This window comes from Oculina patagonica, chromosome 4 (genome assembly GCF_052425735.1).
Source record: "Oculina patagonica isolate OP01 chromosome 4, crgOcupat, whole genome shotgun sequence".
NCBI lineage: Eukaryota > Metazoa > Cnidaria > Anthozoa > Scleractinia > Oculinidae > Oculina > Oculina patagonica.
In genome coordinates, this window is record NC_135761.1 from 9,053,025 (window position 1) to 9,073,078 (window position 20,054).

Below are 20,054 nucleotides of genomic sequence, written 5' to 3' on the forward strand. Positions count from 1 at the left end.
TCCTTCCTAATTCCTGACATTTTTAAATATCTAAGTTTAGAATTAAGCCATTATTTTGCATTTTCATTAGTAAGTGACATGTCACTCGATAAAAAAAATCGCTGTATCGCTGGGCCAGACAATAAGCCTTTTACCGGCCTTTACAAGAGGTCCGGTATCGATGTCTGCTCTCATTAAGTAATATTGGGCTTAGTTTTAATTTGAAGTCCACTTTAAATAACACAAAAGGTCCTCCCAGTTAGACACCGCACAAGTTACCAATAAAACAAATGTTTACAGAATTCACTGCAACAGATGTTTTCTAATTTTTTTCTTGCCTTGTAAGCGAAACGCGGGAAAGGAACTTGAGGTCAATTCTTTATCGATCGAAGAAGTATGGTGAGAAATATTTCAAGATTTTAGAGATCGAATACAGTAGAGAAATAACACAACTTTTTGACCTCTTCGATGGCCCCCAGGCCATAAATAACTGCACTGAATTGTTTTCATGACAGAGTGATTTTTCTAGAAGTAATTGTATTCTAGATTTATAGCCGCTCAAATGCAGCAACAGCTAAGCACCATCTTGTCCGCCGATGACGCGGAGTTAGTTTGGAGCGCTTTCACATCCACAAAGGTATGTAGAGAACACTTTTTGGGTGGAAAAACTATTTTATGATAAAACTTTTCACATGAAAATATCAGATTGTTTTTATCGCCCAGAGCGCACCTGCCAGCTTCGGAAACTATGTTTATTACGCGCGCCTGCGTAATTTTTGCCACATAACAGCCTTGTTTCATACGATTTTCTTGCTCTTTGATCGAAGCCCTTCGTGTCCAGAAAAAAAATCGAATAGTTTCAAGCTGTTTATCCGGTACAACTTTTGAAAGTTTTCCGGCAACATTACGACCATGAATACAACCACTCATGGCATATACACAAGAATGAAATCTCCCGCTGAAAAAACTTTTGTCCTTTTGTGCACTCGAGTAAATTACCTCACCCTTCCATACCTCCACAGCAGAAACCCATATGCTTGTAACTTTATAGATAATCTTCGTAAAGTATCCACAAAAATTTAAAGACGCACAATATAATTAAGTAACGGATATATTTCTTCCAAAAGTATGCACAAAGTAGCAACTTAAGTACCGTAAATTGACATGTGCAAACTGAGGATGTTAATTTGCGCTTTTCACGAAAACATGGCGTGACATTTATGTTACTCTTTCCCGCTTCACTGTCACGCTTTAAGTTTAAAAGTATTTTCTATTTATTTTTCAAATCCATACTTAATAAATCTTTCTGGATAATTGGCTTATTTTAATATGATTTTACTTAAGTGATCAGACGCTTTTTTCTCGTCATTCATACTTGCGACTTTATGTCAAACTTCGTTCGGTCACCCAGCTAGGGGCTTCACACAATAAAGAAACCCCCGACTTTGTGGACCTCATTAGAAACAAAACCAACCGTAGAATTAATGAAACATAAAGTGAACTTTCCAGTCAATTTTCTTTATTCTGTCCACCTGTTATGTTAAAGAAATTTTAAAAGGAGGGGGTCGCTTTTCAGTGCTACATGTATTCTCTCTTGTCTCTTAGAGGTTTTACGGAATCTAAAATCGCCGTCCTAGGTTTATAATGTAAGATCATGTAAGGGGTTATGAAATTTTAAGAATGTTTGGATTATTTATAAGACCTGAAGGAGACGAAAGAAAGGGGGATAAGCGAATTTGCCATAAGAAGTTAAAAATGAAAATTTAAAATTAGAATATTTAGTGTGGTAATAATTGATATATGATAGAAGGAGACCAAAATGGGCTAGCCTTAACCCAAAGTCGTTAAGTTTATTTGGTACAATTTCCCCGACTTTAGTCCTTTCTTGACTTGCATCCAATTTCAAATGAAAATTGACTACTTCAAATCATATATATTCATTTCCTTTAATCAGCTGGAATTTTCTTATGATTATGACCTTTACTGTGAGATTAAAATCACTTGCAAATCTCTCATTGTCTTGATCCTAGAGTGCATTACTTTTCGTTTTCAATGTGCCTGATTATTTTCTTGTTTGAGTTGATAATTTGTTACTGTATGGACGCTCCACTAAACATACACACAAACAAACAAAAAAAAACAGTAAAAGCTCACTTTAGAAAAAGAAGATAATTACGTCCTCAAAAATAGAGTCGAGTCGAGTACGAGGCTTGTGAGGAGGACATTTTGCACCTCCCCCTCCCCTCCCCCATCTCGCCTTTCCCAGGGGTATGTTGTTGTTAGTAACAAAAGGGTCCCATGCTGTGAAAGGGTAAGTCGCAACCTTGGCATTGGTGTCACTTCGGCTATCAGTGATTGGTCAAAACATTACTTACACTAAAACACAGTTCCGAGGTAAAGGACTGCTCTGCTCGCACTGCAGAAATATATACAAAGAGAGGTGTCATGTGCATTTTTGTGATCGGGTACTTAACTAACAGCACAAAGAAGACACAATTAATTGGGGTGACAATGCAAAAATCTTGTACCGGATGGAATAAGTATTTAATGCGTCTACAGCCAGTCACGCCAAAAATTAACGACATTTCCTGTTTATAAAACTCTGACGTCAATGGTCTTTAGTCATTTAAATTTGCGCGCCCACTTAACATGTACAGCGATTAAAAATAAACGAAAAGGAAAACATTAAACATCAGGTATTGTTAACTTCCAAATTCTTTTTGTTTTATTAATTGACTCAAGTTTGTGAAGATCATAGCACATTGCGTATTTAAATCGGTTTAGACTTATGTTTTGGAGCCTAACTGATCCTATTTGACAGATATGTGTTAATAAACCCACTGCAAAATACATCCGGAATGCGACCACTAACTACCACGATTTTGTATGCATTTCGAAACTATCCTGAATGCTAGTTGGTTTTCTTTTGTTCTTCATTCCTTTTTATTCTTTTTTTATGCTCGGTCATTTCCTCATTTAATTTTCAGTGAAGGATCTTTCAGGGATGTGACTCTGGAAATCATGTAGTAAGGGACTGGCCATTATTTTTTTGGAGGGGGGGGGGGTGAAAAATATTGAAAAAAATTGTTTGCAGGGCCTGGAAAGACAAAATAAATTGTTTGCAAACACGATATGTATAACAAAATATAGTAAGAATTTCGAAAAAAAAATGTTTGCAGAGGTGCATAAACTAAAAAAAAAAGTTTGCAGAGGAAAATGTTTCATCCCCCCCCCCCCCTCCAAGAAAATAATGGTCCGTCCCTAAAGAGCAAATAGGGAAGCCGCCACATTATGACGACCGAGATGGGGAATTCGCTCTCCCCTCCCACAAGTTTTGTGGGTACAGCGGAGGGTTCATGTTTGAGTCCTTGACTTTTCTCAAAGTCCTCCAAGTTGAAATTTGCGAAATTTTAAGAATATTTTAGAATAAACCGGAGGCTGAGATTAAAAATTATATATAATTTTGTGTGTTGAAAATGTCAAAATTAAAATACAACACAGTTATATGTTTCTAAACAAACCGTATAAAATTCTACCTTTCTTAACAGCAAAATTAGCCACTGATAAAATTATAAAACCCTGCACTAGCAAAATGTTCAATGCTAATGACAGTTCGATGAATGGTACATGTAATACATATGTATGGTATACAGCACAAACGGAAATGTCATTCGCTATAATCTAAGAATATTCACAAGAATATTTTCAGACAAAAAAAAATGAATATTCAGCCTGGGCCGGAAAACCAATATTCTTATAGAAAAAAGAGTTTATCAGGCACTTGAGACCCTCCCCACTTGAGTCGTTAAATCATGACCACGACTTTCTTAAACCAAAACCGTCAACCACAAATATGCAACAAAAGATATTCTTATGCGCATCATGACAATGTTTTTATTTGACCATTTTCTATATTCTCATTACCTGTCTACTTGATAAAGTATTAATCCTGAAAGGAGAAAATTATTTGTCGACCGGTCCTAGGAAGTAAGGGTTAACTACTCTGACCGTTTCGTGCCGTGTTATGTTTGTGTTGGTAGCTGTCATTGTAGTACGACATCTTTTTTCAATTAAATTTTCACCGTCACTGAATACCTCGCGTGTTTGCGTGCAGTGCGGCCGGAGTCTCTTCTCGTCAGCGTTTTCGCGGTGTCTATGAACTGGGTTCCAGCCCTCACGCATCCTTCCGAAACTAACGTGCTTTTCTAGAAACGTCCGATTTCATAACAGCGGTGATAAAGACTCCTTCCCCCATATTTCCCCCGGAGTTCCTCTACGTAAAAAGTGATATTTTTCGATATTTTTGACAGAGATTAACCAACGCCTCGCACTTCTGTGTGTGTTACGTGTCCAATACCACTCACGCTATGGCTGATTTCATCTCATTGTTATTTTCACTGTCACAATGTTTTTTCAATCGGTCGTCACGATGAACTATTAAAATAGTTTGTCTTCCGATTAAAGTGCAAACATGAAACTGATTTGTTCCAGTGTAAACAAATCTTGCACGTAAAATCACGATTATAATATGGCTGTTTTTACCTAGCTGATTTTCGCTGTCATGTTTAATGTAACTGAGCTTATGCAAAGTAAATTCAGTTTTAATCTCGAAATTTCAATTTAAGCTGTTTTCACTCTTCAAAGATTACACATTTGACTTTTTATTTTTAAAAGACACGCTTCTTAACCTTTCGTTCCGGCTGTCTGTATGCGACCTCTTTGTCTGCGGAAAAGAATTGCATGAATGCGAGCAATCTGGGTAGCTGCCTTCCGGTAGTAGCGCAAATATATTTAACCTAAATATAACATAGTGATTTAGACATCTAGTACACGTGCGTGTCTGGTTTTAACAGCTTATTTGGATAAAAAAAAAGACATACATTGATAAAGAATATTTGGATATTGTTCTTAATCAATCATGTTGATGATGTAACGTGGTATCTTTCACTGACGTGACTAGCGCAGATCACACAAGTTAGATAACACGCCGCAATGTTGACTTGCGCGACAAAAAAAGAAAATTACAAGTGACTGGAAAGGAAATTGTAGGAAGCCGGCGCGATTTAAGATTTGTGTTTTAGGATCAGTCCTATAATAGTTATCAGGAATTTAAGAGGATCTACGTAATAAGGTCATGCGGTGTGATCCGGGCAGTTCATAACCCCTCCTTCATTCGATCGCAGTAAACATTCAAGTATTTTATATCAAGTACACGTACGAACAGTAACAAATCAAGGGGCTCTGTGTCTAACGAAGACCTACATCGCTAAAGAATTCAGCTGCAACTACAGAATTTAACAAGCAGGCACATAAGGTATTTATTGTATTATACTTTAATCGAGAGGGACGCTTGATGCATTTAAATCGAAAGGCGGCGCGCGTCGGGGAATCAAATGTCCCGCGGAATGTTTGATGAAGAGAGCGCACTTTCGTTTTTATACAAACTTTGCATAATTTGTATTGTCTTCTCCTTTGGTCGTCCTTTAAGTTCTTATATCACTAAGTGTTACAGCAGTAGTGCCTCGTTTGCAACTCGGCTCGCTCGTTCATCAACGTTACCCTGTTTTCGACTTTATATCACTCATTCTGTATTATCTTATTAGCCTAACACAGAAGCAGGCAAACTTTAGAGGTCACGCGGGTTTGGTTAATTTCTCGTAACACTGTTTTAATATTGCGTGTTACCCTGCTAAATATCGCTTCCTGTATATATTCAACAGCACTTCTTGTCCAATATGCTATTTTTATTCTTTTTGGAGCTAACTCGGCTAACAGTTTCTTAAAAATCGCCTTAACTTGCCTTATTAGAATTGTTGTACGTTCGATCGTTTTATCCCTCGACTGTCTGTCTGCACCATGAAGTTTCTTGAGGTCAAAAGGTGCAGAATGACAAAAACATTTTGCGTATTTTTTTATTATTTTAATTGACTCACACAATTTTTTATCCATGCTGAAATCTTTGCTTTCCTTTCAAGTTTATAATGATACAAAGAACATGTCCCTACATCAAATGTGTTTCTTTTTATCGCAAGAAAGCAGTTGCGGCTTATGTGTGATAAAAATAATGCTGTAATCGCAAGTAGTAAATCGGTTTACCTTTTACGGACATTGAGAAATGTCCTTTTATCAAACAAGTCTGTTAACACTAAACTTTTGTTCCCGCTTGTTTATGTTACCTCTATGTTAGTTTGTACTTGATTTAAAAGCAACAAGCTGAACAAGTATCATATTCGATTCACCTACCAGAATTTAATAATTCCATAACCTTGTTTTTCATTGCTATGCTGAAGTTAATCGCTACACCACTAACAAGATATAATTGTAACAATAAATGACATTTCAATCCTAGGTAGTCTTTAAGTAGTTTGGCTATCGGAATAGTTTGAAAATTAGGAGAAAAGAAAAATCGATAAAGAACGGCGATTCGAACCCAGGCCCCACTTAGGCGAAAGTCGCCAGCTAGCACTTTATAAAAGTATGCTTTCCTTGCATTATTTTTTAAAGCAAACTCTTATTTTCTTTCACTGTTTGCGGTGTCACCGCGCCGTACAGTAAAAAGCTTAATGTCAGTCTAATAATCGTCACACGGTCTAAGCCCTTTGTCTCGTGTACGCAAATTATCCTTGCTGAACTCCAGCACTGATTTTGTTATGTCAATCCAATTGAAGTTAAAAAAATTGAGTTAATTATCGTATAGTTGCCGTTTGACCTGCACTATCGTTTATGTATTGATAGTGAGTGATTTGAGTATATATTTGGTTGTTCTTACAAAACTACGCATGATTGAAAACCAGACCTATCCAAATATGACATCATATGTTCAAAAAGTTTTGCTATCGATATGAATGGCTAAAAATAAATTAAGTTAGTTATTTATTTACATATCTTTTTCTCATTCCTTTGTTTAAAAGAGGATTCCCAAAATTTGACATCTTTTTCAACAAACGGAGGTTTTCAAAGTAAACAGATTGGACTGTAGCCGTGGTTTTATTTGTTTTCATTTTTCCTCTCAATAACTTTGAGTTAAACCTATTTTTACTCACACTGACAAATATCCGCTTAAACTAACATAATTATCGGCATCCTTGGGGAAAACAGTGCTGAATATTTCATTATAATGTAACTGGTACAATATATACTAGACAGGAAGTCCTTTCCGCTGCGGTTCAGGTGTTTAATACTAGCTTCGAGTCAAGACAGTCAAGGACCACCTCGACGCTTCTTCGGCTCTTGATATTTTTTTTTTTTTCAGTTGAAAGTCCATGGGCCTTGTTAAAGAAAGGCCACGTATTCTATATATAGGATTTAAAGTCTTTCCTAAACCTGACATATTATGAATTGAAGATTCAGTGAAGATATAACTCTGTAACTCTGTAACCTTGACGATTTAAACAGATGTTTGCATATATTCACGTATGACAGTAAACAATTTCTTGTATGCCTCTTCTGACAAAAATCTAATTCTTTTTAAAAAGTTATATCACTCTGAAATTTTTAAATTCTATTAATTTTGGGCGTTCTTTCCAGAACTTTCGATCGTTATTTTTCTCTTCAAGCGGGAATATCAAGACACGAAAACTTCGGGGTGGTCTTTTTCAATAACAGAATAAAAAAACTCCATAAAGCATATATCGTTTTGTTGTTGCCGACCCTAATGCTAAACCAATTCACTCAAAATCCTCGCAATTGTGACCTTTCTTTCGGCGGAAAATTGAGTGAGTAGAAATTTCTTTATTTTCTTGTTGCTTGCCATGGTCATTAGCCTGCGTTGCAGCCGGACGTGACACTGAAATCCTCAACTATACCCCCGGGATTATACCAGTGTTTAGTTCGTCTGCTACACAGGCTACATGGACATAAATTTCTCTAGTCTATCCGCTTTGAAGTTAATTCATGTTGATGATAATTATCCCTGTCCGAGAAGACGTTTTCCAAACTTTGTCTTCTTTAATTTAAACTGAACGTAGCGCCACAAATCCCGAAAACGATTCACGAAGCGACTGCTTTTTGCCAGTGTTTTGGAACACAATCTTGCTTAAGTTTATAAGAATTTGAAATCTCTAGGAGCATAGTAATTAAAATCAACATGGCTACCAGAATTGTCAAGATTGTTCGACATCTTATTTACCATCATATTATAAATTGCAAAACAGTATGTATTTAATCCTGAGCTCTTTGGGGCAAACCGCGGCCCACGACAAGATCTGGGACGAGTGGAAAAATTACGCGACGCGCGTGTAAGCTCATCCTGCTTCGCGCTCTCCAAATCGCGAGAAAAACGAGAGGAAAAAGAAAAAGACTGTTTTGCAGTTCACTCACAATATTTAAGCAAAGTCCTAGCAAGGAGATTTTTTAAAGATATTTAATTAAAGAACTGATTATCATCAAAAAATACAGTTTTCCAGTTGACCAGTTTCACGAGTGTTTAACTTCTAGACAGACCATTTTTGGTAAGTTCATCGAAGGGGGCAGGGGATGTCCTTTCTCCACCCTGGTGTATTTTTGTAGTGCTGTTGTCTGTTTATCTGGAGTTCATGGCGAGTATCAAAATTTCACCAGGTCAGCTTAAAAATAAATGAAAAGGTGCAACATTATGATAGACAACTCTTATTGTAGTTGAACTTAAGTCAAGTATTCTTCTGGTAAACCACAAACGAGACATTCGGGACAAAAAAAGGCCAAAATGTCTTGTTTACGTTTGTGTTTTCGCGTTAACTGCATAATAACTCCTTGCGCCAGGTAAATATTTCATATTAGAAGCAAATCACTTGGTCGTACATTTCCTAATTAAGCTGTGCTCCTTTCTTCAAGGTATTCTCCAAGACGTGGGGAGGAAACACATACGAAAACGTATTTGAAGGATCAAGTTTGGTTGACAGATTGGTAGAAAAATCGCCAGAAAGGTATTCCACTCGAGAAAAGGCGACAGAGGTTCTTCAGGGTGTCCTCAAAGAAGGATTCATCAAAAGCATTGGCAGATCTCGAGTGTTCGAGGACGGTGCGCAGTTGTTTTATTGGACAGAAAATTCCCCATCATCAAACAATATGGCGACAACCGTTAATTCAAGAACACAGGTAAAATCTTTTTATAACGCAGGCGGTTCTGATCCGCCTTCTCCCTCCCACCCCCTTGAAATCCAGATACTCGAGATAATCCAGGATATGTGTCATCGTTCGTTGTATTTTTATTTCGAGTCATGACTTTTGCCTAATCTCGAACTGTGGCTTATCTCAACTTTAAATCCTGGGCAGTTAAAAATGCAACACGAAAAGAGGATTAGGTTGAACAATTGGCTTGTAGCCTGGAACTTTGTGGTTGTGTGCGTAAGTGACGGCCTGTGGCAAACGACAACAGGGTGAAATCCGAGGATTTCAATCGCATGGAACTTAGTAGCCTGCGTAGTTTTTGAGCGCGCGTTTGGGAAACGCGAAAGGCGCGAGACGGCCACGCGAGGGGAAAAGTATTATTTTTCCCTCGCGTGGCCGTCTCTCTTCTTTTGTGTTTTCCAAATACGCGCAAAAACTACACAGGCGCCTGCTAAGCAGGCTAGGAAAAGAATCTGCACGAAACTTTTCCCCCCCCCCCCCCCCCCCCCGTTTTTCCCCCTTAGAAATAATGAAAAGTTACTTCACACCTGAGCGTGACAACAGTTGCATGCTGCCTGACGTGACACATTTTGGCTTATAATAGCAACTTTCGTGGCACTCAATCTTTAATACCTCGAAAGTAATTTTTTTTTTTTTATTACGGGTGTCCCAAGACAGACGTACCTAATGTACATCAAGGCAATGTATGCTGTAAGGCTAATGAATTATTACTTATGTTATTCTTTCAGCGCTTCAATAAGCCCCAACAAGAGGAATCTAAACCGGCCTGGACAACGCCTAACTTGAAGAAAACTGGCAGGCCGGGAGCAGCATCGCTTAAACGGATGGAAACTAACACTTCTTCACGGGCAACGCAAAATGCAGTCTCCAAAGAAACAGACAATGACAAGAAAGTGAACGCGACTAAATCTCTCTCCAGGGGGTTGGCAGCGCTGCTTGAAAAGGATCAAGCATTTAGTTCTCAAAATGTTCAAGACAATAAGGATGACGAGAAGAATGAAGAGAAGGGAGAAACAAATGGTCATCCCAACATGCTCAACGGTCAAGGAAAAACCAGTAACGATGAAGCTACACCAGAAAATTCCAAAACCGATTCCAAGCCGCAATCCTCCACTCAGCGATCAGTGCACAAGACTCCGCAGGTAAAACTGGTTCAAACCGGTTCTGTGACTGACGATTCCAAGCAGTGCTCTACTCAGCGATTTGTGCACAAGGCTCCACAGGTTCAACAGGCGCAAACCGGTTTTGTGGCTGACGTAGTAAAACCGATCGCCCATCAAAATGGGGAAGTTGTTCCCTTGAAAAAAGCCGTACAAGAAGGAAAAGTCGCCCAAGTGAAACCTGCCACACAAACATACGTAGCCAAGGCTCCCGTGATTGTGCAGGGAAAGAAAATTGGTCCCGAGGGCGTTCCCGAGACAGCTAAAGAGGAGGAAAGTACGAACAAGAAGGCTGACATAGTTACGTCATCTATTAAAACATCGCCGTTTATCAACCAAAAAGAAGTCAAGGAAAGCGCTGCTTCAAAGGTGATAAAGAGCTCGCCTATCAAAATGGTCAATGGCGTTCATGAAGAGAAGAAAAGTGAAGTGGTTACAGCAAAAGAGTCGTCTACAAACGTGAACCAACTCACGACAGTAGAATCTGACAAAGAGACTGTTGATTTCCTTAAAAAAGAAATTGAACGAATGAAGGCTGAACATGAAAGGGAGTTAGCGAAATACGAAGAAAAAATAAACGAGATGAAACACCAAATTGAACAGGCGACTTCTGAAGGTACAACTTCTGAAGCGTCGTCGGATCTCTCTAGATCAAGCTCCGTGTCCAGTTTACCGCCTCCAGCGCCACCTCCACCCCCACCTCCATCAGGGCCCCCTGCCCCACCACCACCACCACCCCCTGGGTCAGCGAGTCCTCCACCACCACCTCCCCCTGTTCCCGGTGCGGGGCCTCCTCCTCCACCTCCTCCGATGGGTCCAGGTGCTCGTCGCCTCGGAGGACGAGTCCAGCCGAAGAAAGCCGCCATCAAGCCAGATGTGGAAATGAAACCGCTGTTTTGGACGAGAATCTTAATATCAGGTTGGTTTTAATAATATTTTGTCTTGTACCGTCCTGCCTGAGAGCCAAACAACAAAGTTACCTGCTAGCAGGCTCTATTTTAGCCTCCTACGCAGCCGTTCCGAGGCTAGCTCCATTTTCATTTAGCTTAAAAATTGAAAAGCCCCGAAGTTGCAGATCTAACATCTGAGCGACTCGTATGAGAGCATAAAACTTGTATTTAAGGATTAACAAAAAGCATCATGTTGACATTTCTGTTTGTGTTCTTGTTTCAGATGAAACAGATGGTGACGACTTAAACAACAACAAACCCAAGAACTCCATTTGGAAACACGTGACGGAGATGGATTTTAACAGAAAAGAATTTCAAAAGTACGTCGTTTCTGTTACTCCTTTCATTTTCCCCGTAATTTAAAGGCAACAAGGAAAGCTCACATTCCCCATATGGAGAGCAAAAGAAGAAAGAATATGAACAAATGTTTTTTTTTCTCCGCAGGTTGTTTGGTCGCAAAACCAGCAAGAAGTCTAAGTGTGATCGGCGGAGCACCCTTAAAGATGACGACCACTTTTCACATTCTAAAGGCCAACATGTAAGTGTTAATCGTCGTTAGCCAGAGCTATATTTTTTCTTGAAATATGCACCATGAACAATTACTTGACTGTGGCCGGTGCGGTGGCCCAATGGTTAGAGCGCTGGACTCCGGATCAAGCGTTCCGCGTTCGAGCCCTGGTCAGGGCCACTGCGTTGTGTTTTGGAGCAAGACAGGTCTATGAATGGATATTAAATAATAAAGATGGTAAATTTTAAGCTCGGTAATAAATAATGAAGATGAAGTATTCAACATACTGCTAGGAGCTTAAAATTTACCATCTTTATTATTTACTACAAACTTGATGAATTCGACATTCTGATCCTAGCAGTATGCAGGACGCGTGTCACTTATCAACCTAGTAAAATGGCCCAGCTCACAACGAGTCTCTCATAGCTCAGTTGGTTAGAGCGCCCAACCGGTATCTGGGAGGCAATGAGTTCGATTCCCGTCGGGGACTCAGAATTTTTCTTTGTCCCATGCTCGTGTCATGTTGAATACTTCACCTTCATTAAATGGATATTGCTGAGGGAGGGGGGTGGGGGGTATCCTAAGACGGGCTAGCATCCTATCCAGGGGGAAGACCGATGCAAACTTGACCTTTTTTACCAATCCCTTGAAACATTTTAGGTGTTATGATTCTCATTTTAAATTTTTCATTATCAGGCTGCCAAGCTGCTTGATAATAGCAGATCTCAGACCATTGGAATCATCATGAGTAGTCTGAGCTGTCAGCTGGAGGATATCAGAAACGCAATCTACAAAATGGACACCTCTGTTCTTGACATGGACGGGTAAGATTACAAACAAAACGTACCACATTCCCACAAAATTTACACCTTCATTTTCCGGAGCCGATTCTCTATAAAGAACTAAAAGGAACCCTTGTCGTATAAAGTTGAAAAAAATGTTTGTTACCGATAAGGATATTCCGTCTCAAATTTTTACAGCAGTGCTGCAAATTAAAGTACCAAGACAAATTGGTTTTGTGTTTTGGCATTTTTCAAGCATATTTTATTCTCTTCATTCACAGATTGAAAGCGTTGTACGACATTCGCCCAAGAGCAGATGAGATCGAACTGATTACAAAATATCAACAAGAGAACCCAAACGGTAAGACTTGGTAAATTGCATTTCTTTTTTCTGCTTAAGCCTGCGTACAGCCGGTAAAATGTTTATAGCAGATAATAGTTTTGGAACAGTGAAGCTGCTAAGTGGCAATTCTCTGCCTCATCCCCAGGTGTCCTCCCGCTTGGTCGTCCTGGTGGGTTGTGGGCGACCCCCTCGCTCACCTAACCATCACCCCCCCCCCCCCCTTTTCCCCCCCCCCCCCCCCGGGCCGGGTAAGTGATTTACTAGTAGCTAACCTTTGTGTCCATATAGTAAGCTCAATTTTTTTTGTATTCTGTGTTTGGTCTCGTTTCAGTTCTCCTTGACAAGCCAGAGGAATTCTTACTTCAAATACATAAAATGGATCACTTTGCCGAACGACTGGAATGTTGGTTATACAGGAATAAATTCACAGAAACCTCAACCGCCATTGGTAAGGCCAAGTCTGTTTAAGTGTAGTCTATGTTCGGGGGAGAGAAGGGAAAGGGAGGGAGGTTTAATCCTTACCCCTGGGTGTATATGTGTTTGCGGATACTTTGGCCTGAGACTTACGCTAATTATTTTTTCACTAAATAATCATCATTTTATATCTCTTTTTCTCATTTTCTGCATTTTAGTTTGTAAACCTTGTTTTTAATTGAACCCTTGCCCCAACAATGCAAGATCAATTGTCTTTGCTAGTAGCGGGGGCAAGCAAACTTGTAACCATATTTATAAAAAAAAGAAACAAATATCGTTCACGTTCATGTCCAAGTTAATGTAGAGTTCTGGTCGCGAAAGAAATTTTTTTTGTAGGATCCTTCAATTCTTCTCCTTTATAAAAATCAACACTTCTAGGTAACTTAAATACAACTTGTACTGCCTGTTTTATTAACTGCGAACGCTGTCGAATGCAAAGTGACGAGTTGTATGTAATCAACTAACTTTTTTGCTTTTCTTTTCTTTAGATAGAAGATTATCTGCAATATGCGAGGCCTGTAGTCTGCTTCGCACAAAGTAAGTACACACGGGGACTAGAGCAGTTTTCACTTGAGTGTCGAAAGTAAATTGCGTTTGCTTTGGTTTTGCATTACTACGCTCAGTGATTGGCTTAAAAATCTCGCGCCACTTTCTCAGCCAATCAGAACTAAAACCAAAACCAATCGTGACTCGCTCGCGCACGTTTTCCCGCGCTTCATGCCAGCTACATGTATTTGCTTCGAGTTTTGATTGGTTCACTGGATTGTCTGTGTCCTTTGTGATTGGCCGGATTAATAACTTTGGTTTTGGTTTTACGACACTTAATTGAAAACTGCTCTAACAAAGGAAACATAGCCAAGTGTCTTTTAAAAGACTTTTGATATACCAACGCAGCCAATACTTTTATTTACTGAGAGTTTTATTTATGTTTCAGCGAGGACGTGTCGTTTGTTCTGTCGATAGTCCTAACACTGGGGAACTTCATGAATGGAGGAACGAACAGAGGACAGGCAGATGGCTTTCAATTGAGCGTTCTAAATAAAATCAAAGACGTTAAAACACAGGTAGGTAAAGAGCAGTTTCAGTTCACATACAACTGACGCTTTAACTTTCATAACCAATGTTGGATTTTCCCCTTTAAGTAGGGTTGACGTTGAAAACTGCTTAAAAACAGGCGGAAAATAAAAAAAAATTCTCTAGCAGCCATAGGAATGTTTTGCAGTGAACATAAAGATTGGAAGTGGGAAAGTTGTCCTCGGGCGGCGAAAATCGCCTGTCATCTGCAGAAAAGAAAAACCCTGGACTGTGATCGGAATCAAATGCATAAACGCTCCCCTTCTTATGTAACAAGTAGAAATCAGAATGTCAGATCACGTATTTTAATGCATTGTTAAATTTGTTTTAGGACAATGAAACGAACCTTATGAAATACATTGTGCAAGTCTACTGCGACAAAAGACATGGAGGCGAAAGAGGAGACTTCAATTTACCAGACCCCTACTCCATCCTCGCTGCTGCTCAGGTAAATTGACTTGTTTGTACGTTAACAGTGAGATCCCTTTCATAAGCTTGAATGATTCTACTGGTCCTCAAGTGTAGCAGTTGCTATTGATTTTGGGCTAGCGACATTATTACTACTGCTTGTTCTATTGTTCTCTCGAAAGGTAGCGAGCCATTAAATTGAGACCTTCTCGGAGAGCTGCTTCCCGAACCCAAAGAAACCTCACTTCATTTTGCGTCATAGACCCTGCTACGCCTTTCTGTTATAAATTAACGCTATTTTCGTTATACCAGGCCCTGGTCAGGCTGCCCAAATCCCAATTCACTTTAAGAAGAAGTGAAATTCTTAGCTAGTACAAAGATATTAACACAATTCCCTGTTTTACAGGTTTCCTTTAAGGATATCAAAGCAGGTAAATTTGCTTTTTTAATGTGTTATGTTTGTTTTTATTTTTCCTCCTTCAATGCAAATTAAGGTTGTGTTTATCTTTTTGATTAAAAATTTCACGATTAATGATTTTCTCTTTTGATTTCAGAACTCGCAGAAGCTAAGATATCATTAGCAACCTGCAAAGCAAAGGTAAGTCGTTTATAACTAACTTATTTTTCCTTTTGTTTTTTGGGGTGTGGTCTACTGTGCTTGCCAATCTGAAATGGAGGAACCGTAATGCCCCCCACCCCACCCCCGGGCCGTAATGATCCGCTTTAGTGAAATGAGGCTTTAGCAACACTTCGGAATCAAATATTTGATGAAGAGATTTTTTTCTGTTTGCAGTCCGAGATGGTACTTGGAGATGATAATTCACAACAACGGGAGCCGTTTGGAAGTTTTGTGAACGAATATTTGCAAACTGGTAAGAAAATAAACTATTTTTGTGCGAGAGGCTCGACCTTGGTTCAAACCTGTATTTTTGTTGCTGAAATTCAAAATGTTTCAACAACAAAGACTCTGCAACCCTAGGCAATAAAATAACCTAAGTGGTTTCTTACTAATCTGTTCGCCCTTAGATGAAATCACCTTTGAATTTTAATGTATTAACTTACTTTCAGGGGAAAGGGAAGTTGCTCGCTTGGAGAAAAAGGTTCAAGGAACGGTGGAAGATTTCAAGGAAGTAGTTGATTATTATCAGTACACGGGAGAAGGAGAAGAGGTAATTTTGTTTTTCCTGGACCATTACGTGTAAACGCGGGGAAGATTACGTGTAAACGCGCGGACCATTACGTGTGAACGCGCAGACCATTGCGTGTGAACGTGCGACCGTTACAGTTGAACGCACAGACCTTAGTGTGAAAGCGCGCGCTTTCACAAACCTCATCTTGTTGTTGTTGTTATAATCGTGTGATTTTTTTCTTATTCAGGTAACCCCGCCACTGTTTTTTGGTATCTGGGGAAACTTCTTGGAAGCTTTCAAGAATTTTTGGAAGGTATGCAATCTTAGGTTTAATATGTTTGGTTTCTTAACTTGTAGATATTGTTTGAGCCGAGTTTAATTCAAATTAATTATATTTAATTACATGATGCAAATATAAAATCTGACAGCTAAGATAGAATACGTGATTTATAATCCTCTCTCTTCCTAAGTGCGCATCATCAAAACGATTTTATTTCTTTTTCTTTTGAAACAGATAAAAATTATTTAGTTGTCTAACTGCACTAACACCACTTATCTCTCCTTATAGTACTTCTCTCCAGCTTTGAGTTCTACGGTCGCGTGCTTGTCGCGTGCTTTTGTCGTGCTTGTCACTTTCTCGCGCTACGTTCGTTGGTCACGTGACCACTCTCTGCACTCTTTATACAGTCACGTGCTCAGTTTCCAAGCTGTAACACTCATCAACTCATTCAACCACATGTTTAATTCTATTGCTTCATCTAACATTGGACTAATGTCTCAATTAACATTGGACTAACATTGCTCTTATCCTTAGCCTGATACGGGAGAGACTTTGGATGCTAATGAGAAACTGTTGTTGATAACTAAGGTAGCTCAAATAAACACACTAACTGGGAATAACTGACCTAACGTAACTAACTAAATAAATCAAATCTAAGATCATTTGTCGTTTAAATATATACTTTCACAATCTATCTTGACAGTTATTTCCCTACTTAACATCAATTAGATCAATGTTCCTTATAAAAACGTATATAAATACTCACAGAGTTGCATTGGTTGACCTTTTTTTATAAAAGAAAAATGAAAGTAATAAAATACAGTGTATTTGTCAAGGTCTCTTATGCATGATGTTACAACAATTGATCTTAAGCAAACTGAGAGAACAATAAGCGACATGTAAAAGATGTCAACAAGTGACTCTTTATAACCATTAATCCCTAAACTAAAAGACGCGGAATATCAAAAACTACTGAAAATTTTTCAAAATTTGAAAACGCCTTTAATCCTAAATGTGTGAAATATTGATAAAAACGGATCGGTGAAACTTGCAACTCAGCAGTGTTTCAAATAAAAATTAATAAAACGAATGCATCCTTATCGTTTGACATAACAGGGAGTTTGAAATAAAATTTTCATGGTAAATGCGTGTAACAAGCATGAACAAGTCAAAACCACCTTTTACTTGTAACTATTATAAAAGACTGAATACGAACTCTTTTTTTAATTTTAATCAGCTCCCTGTGGACACGTTTAATCAAACAATTTTGTTGTTATTTATTAAGTTCTTTTATTGTTTTTAGGCCGAACAGATTAACTTAGCCAAACGGACATTTTGTAATACAGAGCATCTCAAACAGGTCTGTTGCGCTTCTGTTACCTAACATTCGTTATCATGATAGGCGACTTGCTTTTAACTGCGGTCTGATTGGTTAACAAACAGTGCCAACTGAAAGTCCACAGACTTAAGGTAGACCTTTCAATATAAGAAGCATTACCGTATGCCACTACTGCTTGGTAGTTCTCACTTCATTCACAGATAGTATTAATAAACCACCTTGTACAGCATAAATCAATAAACGGTACCACATAAAAGTACTACTCAATAGCTTTTATTTAATGGTCACACACTAGGGTTTGATCAACAGACTTAAAAGTTGGAACCACCTTGTGCAAAAGTTATGGCTGTGACCTGTTTTCATGGATCAAGCCGTCGTCATTTAAGGCAGTTTTTACATTCTTATCAATTCTGTTCTCTTTTCCCCAGATACGGGCGACAGCTACCAAGTTTAAGAAACGCCGAACCAGTAACACAGAAGATCCAAACAGGAGTCGAACAAAGACGTCATAAAAGGTTGTCGACTTAGTCACGTGTCTCACATAACTGAAGTCGTGAAACGTGAAGAAATCATCTATTTGTATTTTTTAGATTAGGCTTAGTTTTGTGAATAAGGAAAAACAAAAATAATTTAAAATTAAAGTAGCGGTAGTTTTTCTTAGAGAGATCTTTTACCAAGAAGCTAGCATTTGACAGGCAGAAAATTCGTTAATATAAGTAACAAAAAATTAAAGAAGTGAAGAGATCAATAATTTATGTATAGATAGAGCTCTTTTCTAATGATTTCACTAGATAAACAGTTGTGTACTTTGGTTTCCATTGTTCGCTGATCTCTAAAGCTACAGTAGTATAGTTTGAATTCGTGTGACGTGCTCTGACCAATGAGAGCGAAGATGTTCTCTTTTTGGCCAATCAGATACAAAACTCAAACCAAACTTGGTTTCTCTCATGATTGCATGCCTTCCCGCGCTTGCAACCGGCTTCAAGCCTGGCGCTATGAGCTTTTGATTGCCAACCTCGTTCCCAGGGCTTTTCCCTTGGTAATTTGGAACGGGCGGGAAAATTACCAAGGGAAAAGCCCTGGGAACGAGGTTGTATTATCGCTTCGATACGCTGAATTTATCGCTAAATTCAATTGCTGCCAATTATAACTCTGTAAATATTTTGGTGTTTGGTTTTCTTTTTTCAGCGAAAATAAACTTTCACTCGTGTAAATAGTTAACAATTATCCTGCGAATCGGGATTCGCCTGATACTTAGCCGACGAGGCCGTAGGCGGTTGCTAATCAGACGATATTCCGCAAGATTGAGCAGGATAATTGTTTTATTATTCAACAAATTGTCAACGAAACACATTTCTCACATGGAAAAACTGTAATTGTGCCGCGCTACAAGATTCGGACGAATCTCGCAACCTACGAATATCGCAGGATATCTGTTATGTACGGATGACAGATATCGCTAACATTTTGACCATATATGGGCAGCGCGCGCATCGTTGAATAATAATCTTAAATATTAGTAGTACAAGTTATTTACATTTGCGCGTGATGGCAGGTGTGTAGTCACTGTAAATACATGAATAGTTTTACGTTCATTTTCATGCGAAGGATTAGAGGAATTTGACGTTTTAATTATGATTATTATTATTATTGATTATGTGTAATTATAGAAATGATATTAGATAGGTAGGATAGCCTATTTGATGATCCCGTTGGTATTTCCCAATAGACATTTCTCCATTTTTTTGGCCATCTTGAATCTTTTAGCGAGGGAGACTAGTAACGGACGGAAGTGCGTCTCTTAGGCGGGGGGGGGGGGGGGGGGGGGCTTGGAAACTAGCGATAGTGATCTCCACTTTTTCTCGTCCCTAGAGACGCTTTTCCCTCTTAGCCGGCTGAATTAAAATTATCTTTGTTAAAAATCCAGCGAATCAAAACATTTGTTTCCAGAGCCACTTGTTCCTAGTGCCCCAGGCTCCACCGGCTAAGAAGGATAAGCGGGTCTGGGGACGAGAATGACCTCTACTTCGCTACAAATTCAAGATGGCCGCAGCTTAAGTAGGCAAGAAACATTTCGACTTGTTCGTGGTTTATAGTAGGTGTAGCTCATTTTTACTAGTAATATGTTGAAGAATAATTTATTAGGATTAAGACTTTGTTTTTAATTGTTAAGCCTTGAGTACTAGGAGTGATACAAGGCGCTATGGTGACAAGTTTCCTAACTTTCTTAAGATACGCAAAAATAAATTGTTTTGCATTCAGTTGATATGTTGAATTGCTAGTTGTTTGCATTCGGGGAAACTCGTGCTTGGAAAACTGCGCCCTAATTCACTGATTGGGAGATAACGCATAGAGCGATTTTCAATTGAGTGTCGTAAAACCAAAACCAAAGTAATCACTGTGACCAGTGGGGGGGGGGGGGGGGAAAGAAAGTCGGCACTTTTCTTTGGAGACATAGCAGTGCCTGGAAACGGTGCGAGTCTATATCAATCAAGCCGTTGCTAAGAAAGACGTCAAAC

General features: G+C 38.9%; 1 protein-coding gene across 3 annotated transcripts; it reads left to right on the top strand.

Annotated features, from left to right (window-relative positions):
• Window positions 1–330: 330 nt before the first annotated feature.
• LOC144649407 (uncharacterized) lies at window positions 331–18,747 on the top strand. 3 transcript variants are annotated; one of them, XM_078508894.1, is made up of 19 exons: window positions 331–616; window positions 8,791–9,054; window positions 9,816–11,166; window positions 11,421–11,517; window positions 11,642–11,735; window positions 12,402–12,529; window positions 12,769–12,848; window positions 13,162–13,278; window positions 13,793–13,841; window positions 14,239–14,368; window positions 14,710–14,826; window positions 15,193–15,217; window positions 15,341–15,384; window positions 15,580–15,658; window positions 15,855–15,955; window positions 16,164–16,229; window positions 16,731–16,784; window positions 17,500–17,556; window positions 17,964–18,747. In XM_078508894.1, exons 1-19 carry the CDS (start codon window positions 542–544, stop codon window positions 18,045–18,047), a joined length of 3,012 nt encoding a protein of 1,003 aa, XP_078365020.1. In that variant the 5' UTR covers window positions 331–541; the 3' UTR covers window positions 18,048–18,747. The 3 variants fall into 3 exon arrangements, with proteins under 3 accessions (XP_078365020.1, XP_078365021.1, XP_078365022.1); XM_078508896.1 differs by lacking the exon at window positions 331–616 and adding an exon at window positions 4,901–5,293; XM_078508895.1 differs by lacking the exon at window positions 16,731–16,784 and having other exon boundaries at window positions 333–616.
• Window positions 18,748–20,054: the final 1,307 nt, after the last annotated feature.